Source organism: Sceloporus occidentalis, unplaced genomic scaffold (assembly GCF_023333645.1).
Source record: "Sceloporus occidentalis isolate IW3139 unplaced genomic scaffold, rSceOcc1.0.p SCAF_55, whole genome shotgun sequence".
In the NCBI taxonomy this organism is placed as follows: domain Eukaryota; kingdom Metazoa; phylum Chordata; class Lepidosauria; order Squamata; family Phrynosomatidae; genus Sceloporus; species Sceloporus occidentalis.
Genome location: NW_028317035.1, coordinates 5,686,168 through 5,707,805, shown reverse-complemented (window position 1 = coordinate 5,707,805; position 21,638 = coordinate 5,686,168). Strand labels below are relative to the sequence as shown.

The window sequence follows — 21,638 nt, the reverse complement described above, 5'->3', positions numbered from 1 at the left end:
AAGAGAGGGTCCCAGAGCTCAGGAAGGAAGAGGGAGCGCACACATGATTTAGGTGTTTCAGGCTCAGAGGGGGGATCCCACTGCATTTCTTCTGGCTTCCGAGTAGGGAGGAGGGTCTGAGCTGTAGATTTAATGAAGAAAAAAAGTAAATTTTTAATTCTAGAAATTGCAATTCAGAATAACAGAGAAAACTGAGCACAATGCCACAACAGTAAAGCAGGTGTTTTCTGAGAAAGGCTGTTTGTTGGTTTATTAGACAGTGACGACATGCTGAAGGTTAGTAAATGGAGAGCAAATAGCTAGTATACTCTGCCACCAGAGCCAACAGCAATTTGGCAAGGAGGAGGAAGGAGACTATTAAAATGGGATAAGACAAGGAGAAGAGAAGGAACAATAGTGGTAGAAAAACAAACTAAGAAAGGCACAATGTTTGTTGTACTTATCAGTAATGACAAAAGGGGTTTATTCATTAGAACCTTAACACATTTACTGAAACAGCTTACAATTGTTTAAGAAAAAGTATAAGACATTTGGTTTAAAATTAAGGGCCAACCGTATATAAGGAAAGCAATCACACATGGCAAAATGTGGAAGAACCAGCCTATTTATGATCCACTTCCCCACCACCAACTTTTACAAAGACAGCTTTAACCAATAAGGGACAATAAAGTAAGAAGAGAAATAAGTTAATAAGGAAGTTATATATATGTATACACACAATTTAGTGTACTGCGAAGTGTAAGATCTGGGAACAGCAACGTATACACTTTAACTTGAAAACAATCACACCATCGGCCAAGCACGTCCTGGTTTCTGCAAGTTTAGCCCCCACGGCTTTTAATGCTAGCGCACATAACCTGAAGCACAGCCTGTGGGAAGGGATATGCTCAAGCTTCTCGCAAACTAAAAAGGAGACATCACAGCTTTTTTGTTTTCAAAAGAGTAACTGGGAGATATTTAGTTAAAAGTTTTATTTTACCACATGGAAGAAAAGAACTATGCCTCAAAGCTATGGGCCAAGATTATCTAATCAATTTCCTGTCCTGGTGTTCTCCCCCTTTGCCTAACATTTACAAAGGCAGCCAGGGCCATCCAACAAGGAAACAGTAAAAGAGACAACATAATGCGGAGGTATAATTCAGATCATGAGATCCTATGATATACACATAATGTGGGTTTTTAATATTACTCATTTTAATTCCTAAACACCATTACATGTTCTTATCTAGAGTATACAACTTAGAGTTAATCTGTCACATTTCCTACATTGTATTAACACCTTGCAGAAAAGCAGTGTGTTGCTATGGGCATGATGCTCATCAAAAAAGTATCTTGGGTGGGTGCTGCCCTTGGCCCAACCCGAGGCAGTGCCCCTTTAACACGCCAAGTGCCTCTATATGATATATCCAGGCACATTACATGTTTGACCCGAAGTAAGATCACTAAAGAGGCTGTGTCGAGTAGGCACAGTGGTTCTTGGTGCATATGGGCTACTTAAATTGGAGATCTCTGATCTACCCAACCAGCCCAAGAAGTGGCCCTTATCTATTATGTGGCAGAAGGGATGCCACCCCCTGAAATTTCTCTACTAGGCCTAGTTGGTTAGAGATCAGTGAAGCAAACTGGATTTGTGTCATTGATCATTGTAGAAACCCCTCAACCACTGTATGTGTATGAAATGCAATTTTCTTTGGCAGAATGGGCACTCATTTCCTGTAGCAAATATTTTTTTTAAATACAAAAATAATTTATAAAGTTGATGAGCAGCTGAAATGAAAGTACCGTATATTATCTCCATACTGGGAAAACGTTCTTCTATAATTATTGGAAAATAACTTGCTATGTGGTATTAAAATAAAGCTTAATACAACACTTAAAAGGTTTTTATAACATTGAGAGCTCAATTTTCATACTTTTGATCTGTATGGTGGCCACTTTCAACCTGTTAAACTCCCAGTCACTATTTCACACAATGGTGTCACACTGTACCACCAACATGCTAGAAAGGCTGACCTTCTGTTAAACAGAATTGGAAATTGTCATGGGTGTTCATTTATGTAAAAAAATGCAGTAGGGTGTTTGGATATTTAATACCCCGGTATACAGGCTATTCCATGGTACCTCCTTTTTGGACTATAGATTAAAGTGGGTTAACACCCAACATTCAACTGCTTTTTACATCAAATCCAAAGTGAGCAGTTCCCAATGACCACTGGAGCTCACGGGAGAGGAACAGATGGAGATAAAATGTGAATGTAACACACACACACACAAACGCAGTGTATTCGTGATGCTTCTCACCTTGCCCCATGGCCTCCACTGCTCCTGACGACTCCAGGCTTGCCACCACCACTAAAGGGAGGTGACTGTAAAGTTGTCCTCGGGGATATTCTCAGGTCCCAGGAACCCACCTTTCAGATTGGGTGGGGACAAAACAGGGGGACCCTGTGGGGGAAAGGCAGGATAGCGATAGGTTTCCTGGAGCTGCACCATAGAGTCTCTCTGCACTGGGGAGTGGGTAATATCGCTGAGCAGTGGGCAAGGGTATGGGGTTCTATGGTGTCCCCTCACCATGTCCAGCGTCTCTTTGTCCCTTTTAGGGCTGGGGATGTGGGGGCTCAGGCAGGATGCCCCCTCCCCCCTCCTGCCCATAAAGTCTGAGAGTAAGCCCCCTTTGCCATCATAAGGGGGGCTTCTAGGTGGGTACCAGTAACTAGCATTCTTGCAACTGGGAGGCTCATAACGGTGGTGAGTTGAGGGTTGCGGAGGCAGCTGCTCCCGGCAAGAGGGCAAATGAGGAGGCAGACTGTGCTTCAAGGGATCACAGGATGAGTGAGGAGGGGGTACTAGCTTCCTTCCCTCCCCTGGCCTTAGCTCAAGAGTAGGGGAGCAGTTTGGGGAGAAGGGAGAGTCCTGTAAGGGATGGTCGTAACCTAGGCCTGGTGGTGGTGGAGCATGGGGGCCACCAGTGGTGGTGTTGCCAGCTGTAGTTATGTGGGAAAAGTGTTTGACAGGCTCTAAGTCTGTGGAAGGAGGGCCCAGCCCAGGGGAGTCACTCTGGAACCCAAATGTGCCATCAGAAGGGGTGGATGGGTTCATGGAATAAGGTCCAGAGAAATCACAAGGTGGCTCCCTCTCCCCCACGCCAAACGCCCGCGAGTGGGAGGGCAGAGGTGACATGCTACTATCCCCACTATAACAGTCCAGTCCTAGATCTGAGGTCTCCTGGAAAAGAGAGCTTATAGAGGATGAAGGAGGTGGAACAGGTGGTTTTGGAGCAAACTTGGCCTTGCCTGAACCTCTTTCTTTCTTGCTAGCTGCACAGCCTCCCCCTCTGCCACCCCTCGGTCCCCTAGGGCCACCTCCTCGTTTGGTGGGAAAGCCTGTTGGTGGTGCAGCTGCAGAAGAGGAGGAAGAGGAGGGAGATGATGAAGAGAATCCCAAATGATGATGTTGGTGGGAAGGTTCAAACATATCAGCTTTCTTCCTTCGCCCTCTGCCTGGTTTTGCTGCCTGGTGGAAGAGCACACTTTGATTCCAACTGTACCCTGGGGCAGATGATGTCTCATTCCAATCCATCATGAGCTTCTCTAGGCTGGAAAGGCTTGATTGGCCCTCACTGGATGAGGCTTCGCTATTGGCTCTTCGATACCCAGCCCCAGGTTGTGTATACTGTGTGCTGTCTGATGAGGACTCTGACAAGTTGTCTGTGTTCTGCTTGGCTTTCTGTGGGGTATAGTTGCTGATATCCAGAATAACGTTGGGCTCTGCCATGTGGCAGTCAAACCCTGGGCCATATAGCTGACCAAAGCTGTCAGGTCCCCAGTCTGCCTGGCCATAGCCCTGTCGGAAGCCCCACGGCCCTGTTGCTGTTGAGCCTGTAAAGGTACGGTTATTTTCCCCAGGGAAAAGTGGCCCAGAAACTTTAGGTAGCATGTATCCAGCAGGTGAAGATGTAGCTGAGCGGCTCTCACTTCTTATTGGTGGGAAATTAGGCATTTCAGATGTGTTGAAGAAGGTGTTTTTGGAAAGAGTGATACCTGACCCCACTGTTGGCTGCTGCTGTTGGCTAAATCCTGTGCTGCTGTGGGCACTTCCTGGTGATGAAGGGAGGCTATTGCCTCCACCACTGTAAGAGAAGCTGCAGTCCTTGTTGCTTATACAGTCTGGGGGTCCTGGATACTGTTTGTTTGGGGCAAAGACTCCATGACTGGACAAACTCTGCCCACTAGGTCCAGGAAAGCCTCCATATTGACCAAAACCTCCCGCATGTTGTGAAGTTGGAGAGCGTGATAGCAGCTTCTGGAAGGCATCTGATCCACGACATTCTGGTTGGGTTAGTGATGAATAATTTGCAGTTCCTCGACTTGGTTGAAATTGTTGCCTGGCCTGTGCTGAACTTTGGTATGGTGAATCTTGGGTGCTAGCTTTAGCTCCTCGGGAACTGGAAAAGGACTGGAGTGCCCTGGGGTTTGGGGAAGCAGATGATCCAGAAAAAGTAGATGCTGATTTTCGGGCTTCTTGCCTCTGGGCAGAAATGGAGAAATCTACAAGATCGGACGAGTCATCGGAGTCCAAGAGGGAGCGGAAGTATCCTGTGAAGAGACCATGTCGATCCTGCCCTCCTCCTTCAGCCTGTGAAACAGACCCAGCTCCTGTGTAGTAACCTGGGCGATTTGGTGAACCACTGTGCAGTGCTGAAAAACCTCTGTGATCAGGTCCTTGGTAGTTGCAGTGCCGACCACCTGACTGATTGTGGGAGAGTTGAGAGAGCCACTGTCCTCCTTTGCCCTCATTTCCCCAATCAGATATACTCTGATAACCAAAGCCACTCTCTCCTTCCATATCACCAAGCAAAGCCCCATTTTTTCGTGACCTCCTTTTACGTTTAGGTTTAGCATTAGGGTCTGGCTCCATTCGTGGCTGTCTCCGTTTGCGTGGCTTCAATGGGTCAACAGGCCTTGGCTTTGACTTCTTTTTTCCAATGCCCTCAAAGAATTCACTAAAGGAACAGCGAGACAGTTCTGCATTGTGACTGTTACAACCTCCTCTACGTCCTGGACCACCACCACGGCCACCTCGTCTGCGATAACCTTGTACTTTATGTAGATATTGAGAAATATTGTTGGTTTCAGGGGCCTGATGCACAGATTCTGGCAGGGTTGGGGTCCAGCAGCGAGGTGGTGAAGTGCGCCCTGTCCCTTGACTTTGCCTATTCAGGAATGCAAGTTTTGCCAGCACATCACTGTACTCTGATTTGCTATCATTAGTCTCTGCCACATAGGAAGGCTGAGGGGATGGCAGCTTCTGCTTCCTCCGTCTCCTCTTCTTCACTAACTCTCCATCTGTCAATGAGGCCAATGGCTGGGGAGTTGGAGAGGATGGTGCAGTTGGCTCGTTGGGTGGTAACTGTGGCAGCAATGGAGGGGTATCCCGTGCTAGCACTAGATTTTTGGGGGGGCGTCCTCTTCTCCTCTTGAGTATAATTGGTAGTTCGCCAGGTGGGAAAACCATAACAACATTACGTCCATTATTCTTCATTTTCAGGAGGGATGTGGGACCTGGGCCAGAGCCCCCAATTAACTCCCCCCCTTCTACACTCACAGTACTACTGAAAGATGACACTTTGTAGCTGGTCTTGTTTCTCCTTCCCATAGGCATTGGGATCTTGGCAATCTTCACCACCATCTTGCGGACACCTCGTCGCTTTGGCTTCTGTGGGGGACCCTCTTCCGCAGGTTGTATTGCAAGGGGTTTCTGGTTTAGTGTAGTATTAGTAAATGTGTTGTGCTCATGTGGTCTGTAGGCCCTTGGTTCATCTGGTGTTCGATGGTAGGGGGGCATCACAAATGCACGAGACAGACTACTTTCTGATGCTCGTGGCCTGCCAGGCCTCCTTCTTCTGCCTCTACCAGGCCTATCCCCTCGGCGACCTCTAGCTCCAAATCTATGACCCCCACGATGAGAAAATGGCATTCGTCTTAGAGTCTCTGATGTGGGAGAAAAGAGTGGAAGCATCCACGGCATTTCTGTCTCCAATTGTGATTCCACCACAGGTCCACTCTCTGTTGATTTCTGTCCTTTTGTGACTCCCCTATCATCTTGTCTGTTCTCATCATCCGATGTTTCCTCTTTGCTATTCACCCTCCTGTCCCCTGTCCTCTCTTCCTGTTTAACGGTCTTACCCTGATCCTGATATATCCTAGCCTCTTCCTGCTTTGCTTCCCATTTTACTTTTGCCCCCAACTTTTGCTTATCCTCATGCTCTGTTAATTTTTGTTCTTCTTCCTGCTCACCCTCTGACAACTCATCTTCCTGTTTACATTCCTCCTGCTCTTCACCTGATGACTCCCCTTCCTGTTTATTCCCTTCCTGTTCCTCCCCCGATGACTCCTCTCCATTCTTACTTTCCTCACCAGATTCTCCTTCCTGCCCTCTTCCCTCCTGCTCTTCCACTGACTCCTCTTCCTGTTTACTTCCTTCCTGCTCCTCCTCCGACTCCTCCTCTTTACTTTCATCTGGCTCCTCCCCAGATTCTTCTTCCTGTTCATCTCTTTTCCCCTCCCCTGACACCTCATCCGGATTAAGTCCATTCTCTTCCTGTCTCCTGCCGGTTACCCCCTCCTTCTCTCTTTCACACTCTGTGGGCCGTGGGTCCATCCAGGCAAGTGCCGCTAGTTCTCTAAGGACATCAGAATTGGCCGATTCCATTGAGTTGGAAGAAAGAGAGTTGGCTTCCTTCTCCATTGGTTCTGTGGCCTTTTCCTCAGGGCTTCGTAGGCCACAGGCAAGGCTTTGGGAAGAGAAAAAACTATACTGCAATCCTGGCTCTGCATCCTCTGGCTCTGAAGCAGAACTTGTAACATGTGAGCAGTCCAAACGCACACCACTGGATCTTAGATTGTTGGACAGCTGGCTAAGGTCCTTCATGATATCCATCAATCGCACAACAGGCTGAAGATTGACACGTCCGTTGCCACATTTGCTCTGTAGTAGTGCAATGATTCCATCAACACCCAATCTTGGTGGCCCTCCTGTTTGTCTGCAAAAAGAATTGCTGGACCGGCCCCAGGACTCGTGTCGGGGAGAAAGTGGATCCTCGTCTTGAGGTGAACAAATATGAGACTCCTGATGGACAAGGGAGGAATCTGAAAAATAAAGAGGCGGAACAAATTATACAGATCCACCAAGGTTTAACTTAACATAATAGGTGGTGTAATTAATGTTTTGTCTAAGTGGAATATTACCTCTGCAAAGCACACATATATATTTTTTACATACACACTAAATATAATGAAACATGTACTTTATGTATAGTTATATAAAATACTTACTTTCTTGCTTTGAAATTCTCCCACTGTATTTGGTGTCCCTGTAAGTAAACAAGGATCAAGGTGAGACCATGACTTACATCCTAGCCCCCAAAGCTCAATCATCCGCATACAAACTCAGTCTATATTAGTTATAGTTAATATCAACTGATCTACCTAGACGTAGCCATATTTCATTTGTGTCTTGATATAGAATTTCACATAATTAAATGGGAGCATGTTTTCTCTCACAAGGCTGACCACTTAATAGAGTGGTAAGTGTTAATTTGAATGCTATAATCATCTTCCAAATGCAACAAAATAGCAAATTTCAGCACAGTTTTGAAATCAGAGTATTCAATAGGACTGAGCCAAATTAAGTAGAAACACAGTTTCCAAATGTTCATTCAGTTGGCATGTAAACTCAGGTGGGACAGAAGAGTAGGATAATCATAAAAGACTAGTGCAGCAAGGAGGATACGCTTGCTTAATGGGGAGTCCCACAAACAATGTAAATTTTATATATTGCAGAGGCCTTAGCACACACACAGAATGTTATTTTGGCAAAAGAAAGGTAAGTAAAGACTAAAGTAACCAGTAATAACAGAATCCTAACATGCTTACAGTGGCTACAGACTGTCCGTCACTGCCTGTAGTTTTATCTATACAAGTTTTTCTATGTTGCTCCATTTGTATTTATGTATGTAATGCTTTGTCCATCAATTTCTTTCTCCCTCCCTGTGAATGGTGTTATGTGATGAGAAATGATCATCTTCATATTGTTGGGGTTAGACATTCACAGAATATACAGTTTATGGTGTAACAGAGCCTTAAAGTGGACCTGTTACTTTTCTCAAAACAATTTAGTTTGATGCACAAAACAAACCCATGTAGCCATATCTAATGGGTATATCATGAGGAAATGTAACAGTCTAATAAGGGTTGAAAAATCATGCTGATCTTGAGAATCATTCTGCCCTATTGTTAATGTTATTGCCAATTATTGCTGATTGGATCCAGGTAGTCTTTACAAAACGCACAAGCTACAGTTTTAATTACTGGATTTATTAACGCCAAGATATGGCAATAACGTTCCCTTTTCACCAAACCTAAAATGCTTTGTTTCTCTTACTATTTAAACCGCCTGCGTAAAGATCCCAAACGGACAGTTTCCATTAGCTGCACTTTATGTCATCAACATGCAGTAAATGGGCCTTCTATCTAAAAGAATATTAATGTTTCCCCAAACTCCCGGACCAGATTATAATAAACCCCAACAATAACGTTCCATATACAAATATAATGTAAATGTTTCCAACAGAACCAATTCCTAGATGTGAGTCCTATATTTGGAACCTTAAACAAAGAATCAATTTGTGGTGCAATGAAAAGGATGTCATAAGATTAAAGGCTACAAGAGAAAGAGGGTGCTTTGCATAGAGAGGATGAATAGCACCCTCTTGTGGAAGTAGCACAATGTGCAGTGGTTAAATATTGATAAAAGGGAATACAGGACTTAATGACACACAGACATACGTGTCACAGACAGACATTTGACTTTCACCTTGCCCGTGGGTGTCTGCAGACCAGGGTCACTCTGCGGCCCCGCTCGGTATCCTTTGAGTGTGTCTGTCGCCTCTCACTGGGTGAGTCTCCATTTTCCAGGCTTGGGGGAACAAGGCCTGCAGTACTGACATCTGTAAAAGGGGTAAGAGAGATTGTTTCATGAATACAAGAGATGCAACCATGTTGCATTCATAGGTTCCCCTCCTGTGATGTGTGAATAACACTGTTACCATGTATCCAAGTAGATTTTGTGCATTCAGCTGTGTGTCACTGCATGTATGAGCAGCCAGACAGTTGTCCAGATCTCCCTCCCACCTGTCTCAATAGCTCCCTTCTGACCCTGCTTCTCCCATTCCTATTCCTCTTTACCACTCTCCCTTTTTCTTTCCCATCTCTCCCCTTCTGTCCCTCTTTCCCTCCCCCTCTTTCCTGCTTCTCTCCCCTGCTGTCTCTCTGCTCCTGCTTCTCTCCTCCTCTCTCACTTTCCTGTTATCTGTATCTCAGTATCCTGCAGAGTGGTGTATATATAATATGCCTCTTTCTCTCCTTCACGCACTGACACAAACCCTCACCTCAGGGCTGTAAGCTCTCCCCCTCCTCTCTCAAACTTAATCCCATGATCTCCTCACGCCTCTCCTCAAGGCTTCACGCATTCTCTCTCTCTCTGCATCCATAGCTCTCCCCTCTAACTCACCTCAGTTCATAAGACCCATATGCCTCTCCAACTTGCTCGTCATTCACTCAAGTCCTTTTATTTCTCTAGCCTTGTTTACTCCTCTCCTCCCTCAGCATTCTTACCCTTCAGCTCTTCTTTCTGCTCACCCCCCTACCCAGTGGCTCTCAACACTGCCAGACCTTTCTCTGTTCTGCCAGCATGCCTGTGCCCAGGGAAATGTGTGCATGTGGCTTTGCCCAGGAAAGGGTGTGGGTGTGTGTGTGTGTGTGTGTGTGCGCACTCCTGTTCCTGGATAATAGTATTTATATATATCCTGAGTATTCATGTATAAAGGCCTCACTACCATTTAATGTATACCTGAGACATGTACATGTCTGTCAAGAGTTTACTGCCTGGGAACATTTGCTCGCCTTTTTCAGTGTATACATATAAGCATGTAATTTTTGTGTTCATGCAAGCACCTCTATAGAGGAGTCTAACTATAGACAGGCACCTACCTACAGAGCCAAACTGATTGCTACTAACGCAGCTCTAAGAAGAAAAAAAAAAATCCCCAGGGTCCCTAATTCTTCATGCATCCCAGCCCACACAGAGTCCAAATACAAAAATGACCTTAGAGGTGTGTGCCTTCAAGGAGGGCATGCTTACAGCATGTTCAAATCTGAATGATTTGGAGAGAAGTACACACAAAAATCAGAAGGCTTGAAGAGGTATGCAATAAATTAATGTGTGAACCAACATGCTAGAAGACAACACCCCTCCTCCTCTCGTTCCCATATGATTCCCATCAGATGTCTCTGGTGCACAGCAGGTCACTGGATACAGGTTTCTAAAAGATTAAGCAGACCACACAAAAGGGAGGACAGAAAAGGGATAGATGCTTAAGGACTCTGTTAGTGTGTTACAAAAACTATACAACCGTGATGAAGAAGGTGGGGGATCAATGTACTGGAGGGACAAAATAGTAGCAATACTAAAAGCATGGAGCGGGTTGGGAGAAAAAGAAATAATGTATCTATCGAAAGACTCATAGGGTGACAGTAAAAAAAAATAGACTGCTGGAATAGGCACAACATCAGGAAGTGTGCTTGTGTAACAGCTGAGTGTGAGTGTGTGTGTGTGTGTGTGTGTGTGTGTGTGTGTGTGCGCGCTCATTTGAAGAGGGGGTGAAGGTAGAGGGCAGACAGATGGCGCAGTGATGAGAGGAGGGAGCAGGAATTGGATTCCAGGCACAGGACTAATTATAGCTGCCCTCCTCCCAGAATGCTTTGAGGCAGAAAGCACTCAGCCAGGGAACCACATCCTGGCAGAGCAATTGCTTCCCAGCTAGAGAGCAAGCCCTACAGAGCTTGGCAGTGTAATCTTTTTATGGTCTGAGGGATTTTTTTTATTTTTTTTTTTAACTGAATGTGGTACTGTAACTCTTTCTCTGCTAGTGTCCGTTTAAAGCTAGCTCACCTCCATTAGCACGCCTATTCTTATAAACCCGACTAATCCTTTCTTGGAGACACACAGCACAGATGCTCCGTTAAACCGGCCTGTTGCACTCTGTATATTAATACACATTTGATATACTGTTGCTAGAGTACAACTCCTATCATTCTGCATCAGCCAGAACGAACAATGGAGGTTTTTACGAACCATTTATAATTTAAACAAAATGTTTTCTTCTAGAAACTAAAAATAAAATAAATGTGATTGATAACAGAGTATTCGGAGAGAGGAAAAACAGCACACTTCCCAGTTTGCATATAAATGAGGACTGGGAGATCCCTAGGTCTAGGTAATCAAGATTAGGGTCTCAAGTATGTAACAGGAGATGCATGTGGCCCATGCTAGGACAGTGTATCCACATTTGTGACTATAACAGGTCTTTGTCGTTAGTGGATTCAGATGACTGTAGTTTTTCGAAGAATGTTTACTAGATTTCACTAAGCTTTACATAAAATACAAACGCTAAACAAGAAACACATTTGCGTCCAAAAAGTTCAGTAGTAATGTTTGAAAGACAAATGTATTCCCTGCTATCTATTCCGCATAGTATAGTATATAGTGGGACCACGACACGGCTGCCATTTACTGCTGTGTGTGTATATACATATACACATATATACATACGCAGAGGAAAATGTGGATTTGAAAAGGTTATCTGGCAAACACCAATTCAAAATTTTGAAGTTTGTACTGATCTGGATAAAGGCTAGAACCCTCCATCATCGTTCCAAGGCAGGTGTATTAATAAAATACCCACCAACCAATCCAATGTCATTGAACTATACATTATACAAGGCCAGCCAAGCTCTTGCTGCAGCAGAAGCAGCTGAGATGACCCTTCATAAAGTGAAGGAGCTGAAATACAACTCCCTTTAGTGAATGAACTGCAGGGTGACTTTACATGGGACACTCCGTAGTGCTGCTAAACTCACTTTCCATGAACCAAGAGTCAAGCAAGCTAGATCCCAAAAGGCATGACAAGGCACCTCTGGGCTCAATCCTGAACGTACATGCACAGCACACGGTTGCAAGCAGTTGCCAGGTATATATCAACAGAAAACAAGATGATTGGTCATTTAAAGGCAGCCATATGAAGACTGAGAATTTGTGTGTAATTCATAATCCTCGAATTTGCAAAACACTAATGGGCAAGTGACAGACTACAGTTGGTACAAGGACATTATTCAGCCTCACCATATTCCACAGTTTGAAGTTGTTCTAAAAGAATGGGCCACTAATGGTGTGCGCATGCATGCTTCTCTTCCCCTCATTAAATATATCATATACATACTCTCATTATTTCTATGTATGTGCCAAAGATTAACATTAAGGACATGCCAAGTAACTGGCCACTAGACGTGACTTTGACCAGCCTAACAGAAGCATAATTTTTTTTTTTGTCAACTAGCTTTTAGGTACCCAAGTGTTAGGGTGAGATTTATGTATCAGCGATCTGTGTTTATGGAAAAGTGTATGTTCTTTGTGAGTTGTTATCTGTGTAGATGTTCCTGATGGATGGGCACTAAAAGGCATAGCCTCCCAATAGGTGCGAAAGGAATATTATTCGGAATTGGTATAGAAATGTGTTACTGATGTACGTATCAGAAACCAATGAAACTCATGTTATTCATGTATACTTGGGGAAAGAGATAGATGCAAGATACCCATAAGCAGTGTAATCTTACGTTCTAAACGAGCGGGTAATGGGTAAATAGTATAGGGTGTCTGTGTAAGGATATGGTGCCATAAATGTTATGGTGTAACCAGAGTATGTATCACGAAGAAAGGGAAGGACCCATCATGTATAATCAGCATCCCTATGACCATTATATGCTCCTTGATGACACTTCTGAAATGATATAAGAAGCACCCAGAACAGTATATTCCTCCCACCAGATGTCTCTCTTCCCTTTTCCCACTAGAAAGGCAAGTACACCAACTCCTTCCTTCCCTCCCTTTCTCCTGTCTGTCCTGTCTCCTCTGTCTCTCTCATCCTTTATTTATCTGCTTCCTCCTGCGTGCACAGATTAGCTGCTCCCCGCTGGATCCAGGATCTGTCAGACAGGCAGATAAAATACACAGCTACAGAGAGGGGGGTGCACAGATACTCAGCATCACTATACAGCACTGTGTGTTCATTCTCTGTGAAGATAACGTTTGTCACCCTCATCTTTCACAGGAATACGGCTGTATGGGGCATTACACTAGGTAGGGCCGGGGGAGAAGAAGCATGTTGCCTGGATACAGGCTGTGGAAGTGGGTCATGCAGCAGTGGGGACACAGTGACATCTGAACAGGGAGTGCTCACAATTAACCCCCACACTGGCATGGAGTAAAGTTACGGAGAAGGTACAGACTGCGTGTAAATTCATGCAAATCTATCCACCTGTGTTTATAGAAACATTTATTCCACATGTTTCATATTAAATGCAGTGTCAATAGGTGGTTGTAAGAGCAGGGCCCTCTTCTCCTTCTGTACCTGTATGCCCTATGTTTGCTTACGTTATTGGTAATCTTACTACTATTGTGTATTTCCTTATACCTTCATTGTAATAGCCATGGAATCTGTACGGGACAAAGTGTGTGCCTGTGTGTATATATTTCTAACACATATACCAGCCTCCACAAGTTAAAGCAAGGTTTTATTTCTTATGTAAATGCCACCAAAAGGATTTTTTATAAATGAAAACATGCTGTGATTGTGACAGGTCCCCTATTACAGCAACAGCCTAATGTCCCTTACACCCCTACTATAGAAGAATTAAAGTACTTTGTGAGTACTACTTTAATATGCATTTTTCCAAAATGGGGGGAAAAATTAAAACATAACACTTAAACACAGTATTTGAAACCATTTTTCTCTTCCTCCAAGCTGCAAAGTCTGTTGATACAGATTGGCTGTTTAAGCTATCAATCAGTGGCAATACGGTAGTTGCAGTGAAATCAATGGGAGTATTCCGGTCGTGGATTGATAATCAGTGGGAGGAAACTGCCCCCACTGAATAAAATGTGAAGACTTCACAGGGCTGGATCAGCTGGAGGCAAGGACACCAGGATCAGTGAGATCAAACTAAGCAAAAACTCATTTCAGAAACTAAACTATACATTGTGGAGGGTTGGCAATGCCAGTAGATTACATACTTAGCAACCAGTTATATCTGCACATAGAAAAACATGCAAAGGTAATTCTATTCCTACCACCATATCTGGGAACTCTCCTGGTGAAACACCACTTCACCGGTTCTCCAGGTCCAGACCCGAATCCTCTTGGTCGTGGGAGCAGGGTATTGGCACAGCCCACTGCCTGCCTATTTTCCCTTTAAATGGGGGTGTTTCCCGCCAACGTCATCAGGACCGCCCACTGATGTCAGTGGGCAGTCCTGGCCGCGCCCCGCAAGGGAAGGCTCCGGGTAGCTGAAGCGTCACTTAACAGATGTGCTAAAGAATGGCTCAAAAAGGCTTCAAGAAGCGTACTTAAAATGGATTGTAATGGTTTACTGTAGTAGTATGCTATATAAAGGTGTGTGGGTGTGTAATATATATATATATATATATATTTATTTATTACACACAGCAATAGTTATTTCGCTTTATATATATATATATAGCCTTAAAATTTATGCAGCACCTCATATAGTACATACAAACATAGGGTACGAACACACCTACAATGACCCTAGCGGATCCTGCAAGCAAGCTTACATTCTAGAAGTAGGGCAGAGTGCCTGTATACAAACCTATCATTTCATTGGATGAAAAGGATCAATGGGCGGAGACTTGTGGTCAGAAGCCCCATATACTAATGGACAATCATGCAGTGAAACAATGAACAAAGAACGGCTGACTTGAGCGACTAAAGTTAAGCTTGCGGTCTACTCTACAGCAGACAGCTTTGTTATACACAAATGGGGCATATATAGCAGAGGTCTGTATAGCTCCTAGATACATGCATATATACTTCCATCATGCACCACTGACCCAGTCTGATTTTTGCAGACTGTGGGTGGAGAAACCTGTCAAACTTTTAGAGCACAAAGCACACAGCATGTGCAGCAGGTCAACCAATATCTACAGCCTGTGAAGTAAATGTGTACAGTTACAACACACACATATATATATATATTATAGCTATCTCTTTCCTTTAGTTTTTTTTGTTTTGGAAGCATGTATATTAAATTACTTACAGAGGACATTACCATGTATTCTTCTATAGTAGAGGACTCTGCCCTTAAGGAAATATTTGCTGTTAAGGTAAGGCAAGTAAGATCCGTAGCAAAACTAACACTTTGGTGTGTGTATATTATATATATATATATATATATATATATATATATATATATATATATATATATATATATATATATATACACACATTTTTATTTATTTATTTTTTAAATTGATGTGCCATGAAGCCAATTTTGTAATAAACTTTGAAAACTAAGCACTTTTTTGTGCACGCTGTGCTGTCATTCTGGCATTGCACACTGGGGTATACATAGCTCACAGAAAGCCTGCCAAATTAAAAAACAGCCATTGTTTCTTTCCCCATACCAATAACATATACTCCCATATATGAGAAGATATCCACCAAGGCTCCCATACTAACCCTTCTCTCTAGATGACCCAAAGGTTTATCAATATTATACACTAAATCTGTCATCTATACAAGTCCAAAAAATGAATTAAAAAGGAAAGATTGAACTACTTATATGGATTTAAGATTTGTTGCCTTGCAACATTTCACTTCCAGTAAAATTATTCCAGTCACTTACAGCCCTGCACGAGTTATGTTTGCAGGAAGCAGTTATCTAAAGCCATCTCTGGCTGGAAGGTGACAAGGTCACACTATCCCCAGAGTGGACAGTGACATCATCTTAAAGGGGAAGGCATACTTTGTTCTAAAAAAGCATTGGGCTACCCCGGGTTCTGCTGACATTCCATGGTTTTATTGCCCAAAAGTTCAGAGGCTGCAACAAAACGTCAGAAAACTACAAATTGTCGAGAATTGAAAAGTTAATACTTGAACTGCAGTGAATGGTCGCTAGGAGTCTGACCTCTTTCAGTATAATCAGTTCAGCGATTCTAAATATACCTGTAAGAAATGGCTATGCTGCAGAAGCATGAAAATTAAAGAGCAGATGGACCACTGTATGGCCAGCCTTGGCTTGAGATAGCTCTGCTACCAAGAACAAAGCCATGGATACTGCCATCTAAAAGTTGACATTTATGAAGAATTTCCAAAAACTACCAACGTAGCCATCTAATTGTGAGCCACAAAACAAACACCCCCATCTGCTTACTGCAACATCACTTCACCAGATTAGGCCAGATAGACCTGTGGCAGCACTTATTCATAAGGGAGGATACTGTTCACCTAAGAGAGAATAGGTTTCCCTACCCCTTGTTAAACGCCATTCAGGGGATACATTTGCCCTGAAAGCATCTCTTACGCTTCGGTTGAGATCTTAAGCAGCCAATCAATGACAAGAAATTTCAGGTCATAGAGCAAGAAAGACGTTGCAGCACGACTGCAAATTATGTGTCAGCTAAGTGGAGAAATGCATATTAAAGTACTTACAGAAGTATGGGTGTCAGGGGGATTACTCAGATGACGTGAAAGATCAAAGTAGTATGCCACGTAGGGTCCCTGAGGCCCAATTTCACCCTTGAGATGTAGAGGAGCACTGGTATGACTTATGACTAAAATTACTTCGAAATTTGGAAAACTGGCTTCCATATTTAAGAAACTTCAAGATGGTGGAATGCGTTCTGAATTAAGTCAGTTGCCAATCTACAATGACAGGAAGTTCCCTCAGCGAAAGCTCAATGAAACATTGGAAGATTGGGAGCATTTTTCCTGAAAAGGGAGCAGTTAAAACAAATAAAAGTTTCCTCTAATCGTATTCTTTAGGTGACAGTCTTAATACAACTGCTGACCGATTCATACAATAAAGTTAATTTTTGGAAGCATCTTAATTCCTGCTGGGATTGAATAAAGCTTACTTTGGGTGCAGGGAAGATTTTTTTAAGTATTACTTGAGCAGTCTTGCAAAAATACTTCTGCTATAACTGTGGAACCAATAAATTCAGAATGGCTCATTGTTAGTACTACTCCTGAAATATTTTTCAAACACACTGGCATGAGCTGTAGGATCTAAAAATCTATCTCCTGTAGTCGTAAGATTTGAGCTAACAGTGGGGAAACACAAAACTTGTGAATATTAGGGAAGAATGTCTCGTTAAAACCACCGTCTGGTAGAAATACAATTCTAGAAAGTACCTCTTTTTCATAAAATACAGTTTCAGAACAAGAACACAGCCTCTCCAGCTAGTGAGGGAATGACTGCAACAGCAGAATGTGAAAAAGCTATATCCTGCTAAGCAACCAATAGCCCAACTGAGCTGTTGTCTTGGTTACCACACTAATTAAACACTGGATGTCCAGATCATGCTGGCCACTCACATGGACCACAGACGAAGAAGCCTGAAAGTTGCCATGAAAATCAGAAGGAATTCTGGTACAATAACGATACCAGCAGCTGTATAGCGTATTCCCCGTGTTGTATTAATGTAACCACAGGTAAAACAGTTACTTTTATCTGAAGCTACCAACTCTGCACCAAAACTGGTGCCTTAAATGTGGACATAAACAAAGATTTTGTAAAAATGAATCCCCTTTTTTTATAGTCACGGTTGTCTTAAAAGGCATGGTGTGTTTTCTTCTGCTTTTCATTAGGGACTGTTTACAATGACAGATCCCTAGATCCACAGAGGCACTTTATTCTCAGACGAGGTGAAAACCCAGCCCTATATGTTTAAAAACTGCCATCCCGAGTGTAAGAATTAAAAATGCATGATTGATATACATAGCGGTGTTTCTTTGTGCTTCTTCAGAGACTGGAGGGAGGGGGGTTCTCTTCTAAAAACATCTAACCAATATGCTCATTTTCTCTTTGTTGAAAACTCTTGGTAAGTATTTTTCCCCACAGTGGCTAAAATGAAAGATGTGGCAAGAATCACACTAAATGTCCCAGTGATGTCAGCAAATGCTCAAGATTGTAAGCTTGCGAGCAGGGCTCTCCGCACCTAATGTATCAGTTTGTCGTAGTATGTCAATTCCCGACTTGTCATACCCCTTGAATATATGTATTGTATTAAGCGCTGCGTAAATTGTTGCCGCTATATTAATAAAAGATAATAATAACAAAAAGCTGCACTCATTGTTGAATCAATGGTTGCAGACAGTAATAGAGCACTCTAAATCCTTGGATAGGAGAGGAGTATTTCTGATACAAGGTCCCCAAACTGTCTAAACAAGAAGGTAATAAGGTACTTCTGGACTTTTCTGGACCCACTTCTCTAATTTGCAGAGTTCCCTGCATATCCATAGAGACTTGGGTGTAACTGGTGTACAAATAAAAGGGGACTGTGTTAAAGGCAGGACTACCATATACCTTTGGTGCCATCATTTGACATTTCTCGTAAATTACAAAATGCAAGCCTAAAAATAAGTTCTAGAAACGAATGGAAATATTGAATTGAAAATAAAGACTGGACCACGTAATAAACTAGCAAATGATCGAAGAAAATAATCTTGGGTGAACTGCAGCATACACATGTATACACATAGACAACAGCAACTGCCAACCCCCTGCAGAATACATGCTGCCACTTGCACCTCCAAATACAGATGATTTGGACAGAATCAAGAGGATGGTCACTGAATAGGTGCGGTAAAAGCCAACTGGCTGGGGCTTGGAAATGAACATACCATGACATCCTCTGAAGTTATTTTGGCAGGAAAGCACAGATCCTTCTCATATAGGTGACCAAGCCTTGGCAAGTTCCTTTAAATGGCGGTTTCTTCTTGGCACGCCATTTTTTCTTATACTGTGCAGCCTGCTGTCTGTACAGCCCACATGAGAAACAAAATCGAGACAAGAGTTGGGGTGCAGGCACTATCCTCGTGTTTCTTTTTCATAAAAACCAGCTCAGCATTCACAAGTAATGAATCAGAGGTTTCCTGAAAAATAAAACGCCAGTTGGGGCCACTGACCCAAAATAAGCAATATTGTGCCTCTATCTGTGCCTATCAACTATGACCTTTGGTTACATGTCAACGAGTTTGCGGTGCATAAGCGGAGACAGGACCATAAAGTTCAGCCATAGACCAGCCTGGGAAGTTGAGCTCTAAATGAGTAATTGAATGTTTAAATTTGGAGTCCAGGTAGCTTATTATCTCTACTGGCTTCCATGTGGCTGCACCAAACCATTTTCACTTTAGGTTAGGAGGCATGTAAAAGGGACATAATAAACATAAAAGGTAGGTGGGTGTTAATAGAAAGGGGTCCCGGGCAGCCCAGAGTTATAAGGGAAACTATGTGCCAGGGTAAGTAGAGGAAAAATGTATTTTTGAAAAGGAAAGCAGATGGTGATAGAAAAGTGTAGTCAGAAATTATGTATCGAAAAAGGTAAGGGAAAGACATTCTCTATGTGAGACGAAACGTGAGAACAAGAAAAGTGTAGGAGTAAAGATACTTTGTAGAAAAGGGGTGCGTGGCAAGTGGATAAAGCAGGCAGGGGCAGGCGAGAATAACCCCACATATATTAGAGAAGGTCAGAACACACTCATCACCATGACAACCAGTAAATACGCAGTCTGCACAAAAGCAAAGTGCTCTATCACAAAGCAGTGCAAGGACAGTGGCAGTTTCAGCTTCCTCCAGCTATCACGAGGGACAGCATCTCTGTGAAGTAATGTATTCGGCTTGTTTCCACCTTCATGTATTTATATGGAACAGCAGCTATATCTATCAAACAGTGGCAATGCAAGCCTATTCACATCCCCACACAAGCATGGAACCTATACACAAGGTGATCTTATCTTCCTAAATGGGTTTCAAATGCTTTTCGGTCATTTGCCTTCTTTTATGCAGCTTTAAACTCAAAGTGGAGTTTAAATTCCCACCATGTCACACATACACACCTAAACCAAACCAACCACAAACCTATGAAATGAATCGCCCAATACCAAAATCTCCTCTCAGAATGCCACTTTCAAAATGAACTTCCCCACGTTTAACCCACTGGGAAAGTAATAAAGGCAGGAACTAAATATTGGAGTGCTACCAATGTGTTATGCATGTGGCTGGTGATACCATGCTTTACAGCAATGAAAAGAAAGCTTAAAAGCTTGCTATCAAGGGTTAACATGTCATCTTGAATGAAGAGGAGAAAGCTAGCTTTCTTAGGACACATCCTGCCATAAATGTTCTGTGGAAACCTGGTGGATCCCATCTTAAAACCAGTGGAACATGGAGAGCACCCATGCAGGGCATCTTCAGGATGTCCTGTCATAAGTGCCATAAAATCTTAGAGGGGACCAGAAACTTGGGTCACATAGGGGTGACACAGAGCTAGAATTTGAGAAATATGGTTAAGATTCCACAAAAGAATCACAAAATGAAGATGTGTGCGGACAGTGTGACCTTAAGTCCTGTTTAACCCCCTCCTTCCAAGCCTCCCAAGAAATAACAATGGATGACCTGACAGGTAGCTAGTGGGTGTTACAGTGTACACTGTATGTTTGTAGTTACATGGGGACATGACCACCCCACAGTTATTAATGTATCAGGTACCAACTCATTAGGAGTGCCGTAAAGTGCCTGGGCTACACGCTCTCCTGCCAGGTGACGTCAAACGGGCGTCTCCTAAAGACAAAGGAAGAAGATCCCTATGAGAACGGGAACCTGCGAATAAAAAATGTAAAACTATTTTTTTTGGACCAAGGACTTCATTTGTGTTTTCTGTGTTTTACCCCCGTTCATTTTACAATGCCTTGTATGTATTTTTTTTTTTAAATTAAAGGGAACTTGGTGTTTGCACCAAATACAGTTTTTGGGTTGTGGGGTGAACAGGTTTGGGGTTAAGGTGTAGTGGCTTTGTGCCCTGCGGAGGGAGTGGAGAGCGAGTTAGTTTTTTTTCTCTCCCATAACCCTTTTGCAACACCATTCCTCCCTAAAGACACAGTGAGAGACGGCAGGCAGTTGGTGGTCGCTCCTTTGGTTGGGGTGCCAATGAGACTATCTTTCTGCTTAAGCTTTTCACTCCTGCCTAATTTTAATGTACCGCAAATTTATCCGATTCTAAGCTTTTAGTAAAACTTGACCGATGAAGCTCTCCACATTAAGCAGAGACACCGAGTACAGTGTGGTCTCTTTGCTCCCCCACACGCTGGCTACTATAGTAACGCAACAAGGCTGCCAGGTCAGGCTGCATGCACTTCTGCATCACACTTTCCCCTCCATGGAAGGAATAGTTGGGAGGTGGAAGGAGGATGTCATGGGGAGTTAGCACGACTTGCAGTCTCCACTGAAAGCACATACTCATTTGGCTGATCCGGTGAAGGAACCATGGATTGGATTTCTGTCAGACACTGGAAATTCTATGTTTGAAAAGCCCACTCCTATATATGCCCAAGGAATTTTCCTTAACTTTATTTTCATACGCGATACATACAGATAAGTGTATTGAAAAACGTCAAAAGATGTCCCAAAGGCCTATTAGGGAATCCCTACTGAGCTAAGGGAACA

At 43.2% G+C, this 21,638-nt stretch overlaps 1 protein-coding gene across 1 annotated transcript in view; it reads right to left on the bottom strand.

Moving 5' to 3' along the window:
• Positions 1-2,352: 2,352 nt before the first annotated feature.
• Positions 2,353-21,638, bottom strand: part of LOC149287985 (transcription factor Gibbin-like) — a 33,918-nt gene continuing 14,632 nt past the window's right edge. Inside the window, exon 2 of the mRNA XM_089492310.1 lies at positions 2,353-7,148. Coding sequence (XP_089348436.1) covers positions 2,353-7,148 — 4,796 coding nt within the window. The remainder of the gene's footprint in view (positions 7,149-21,638) is intronic.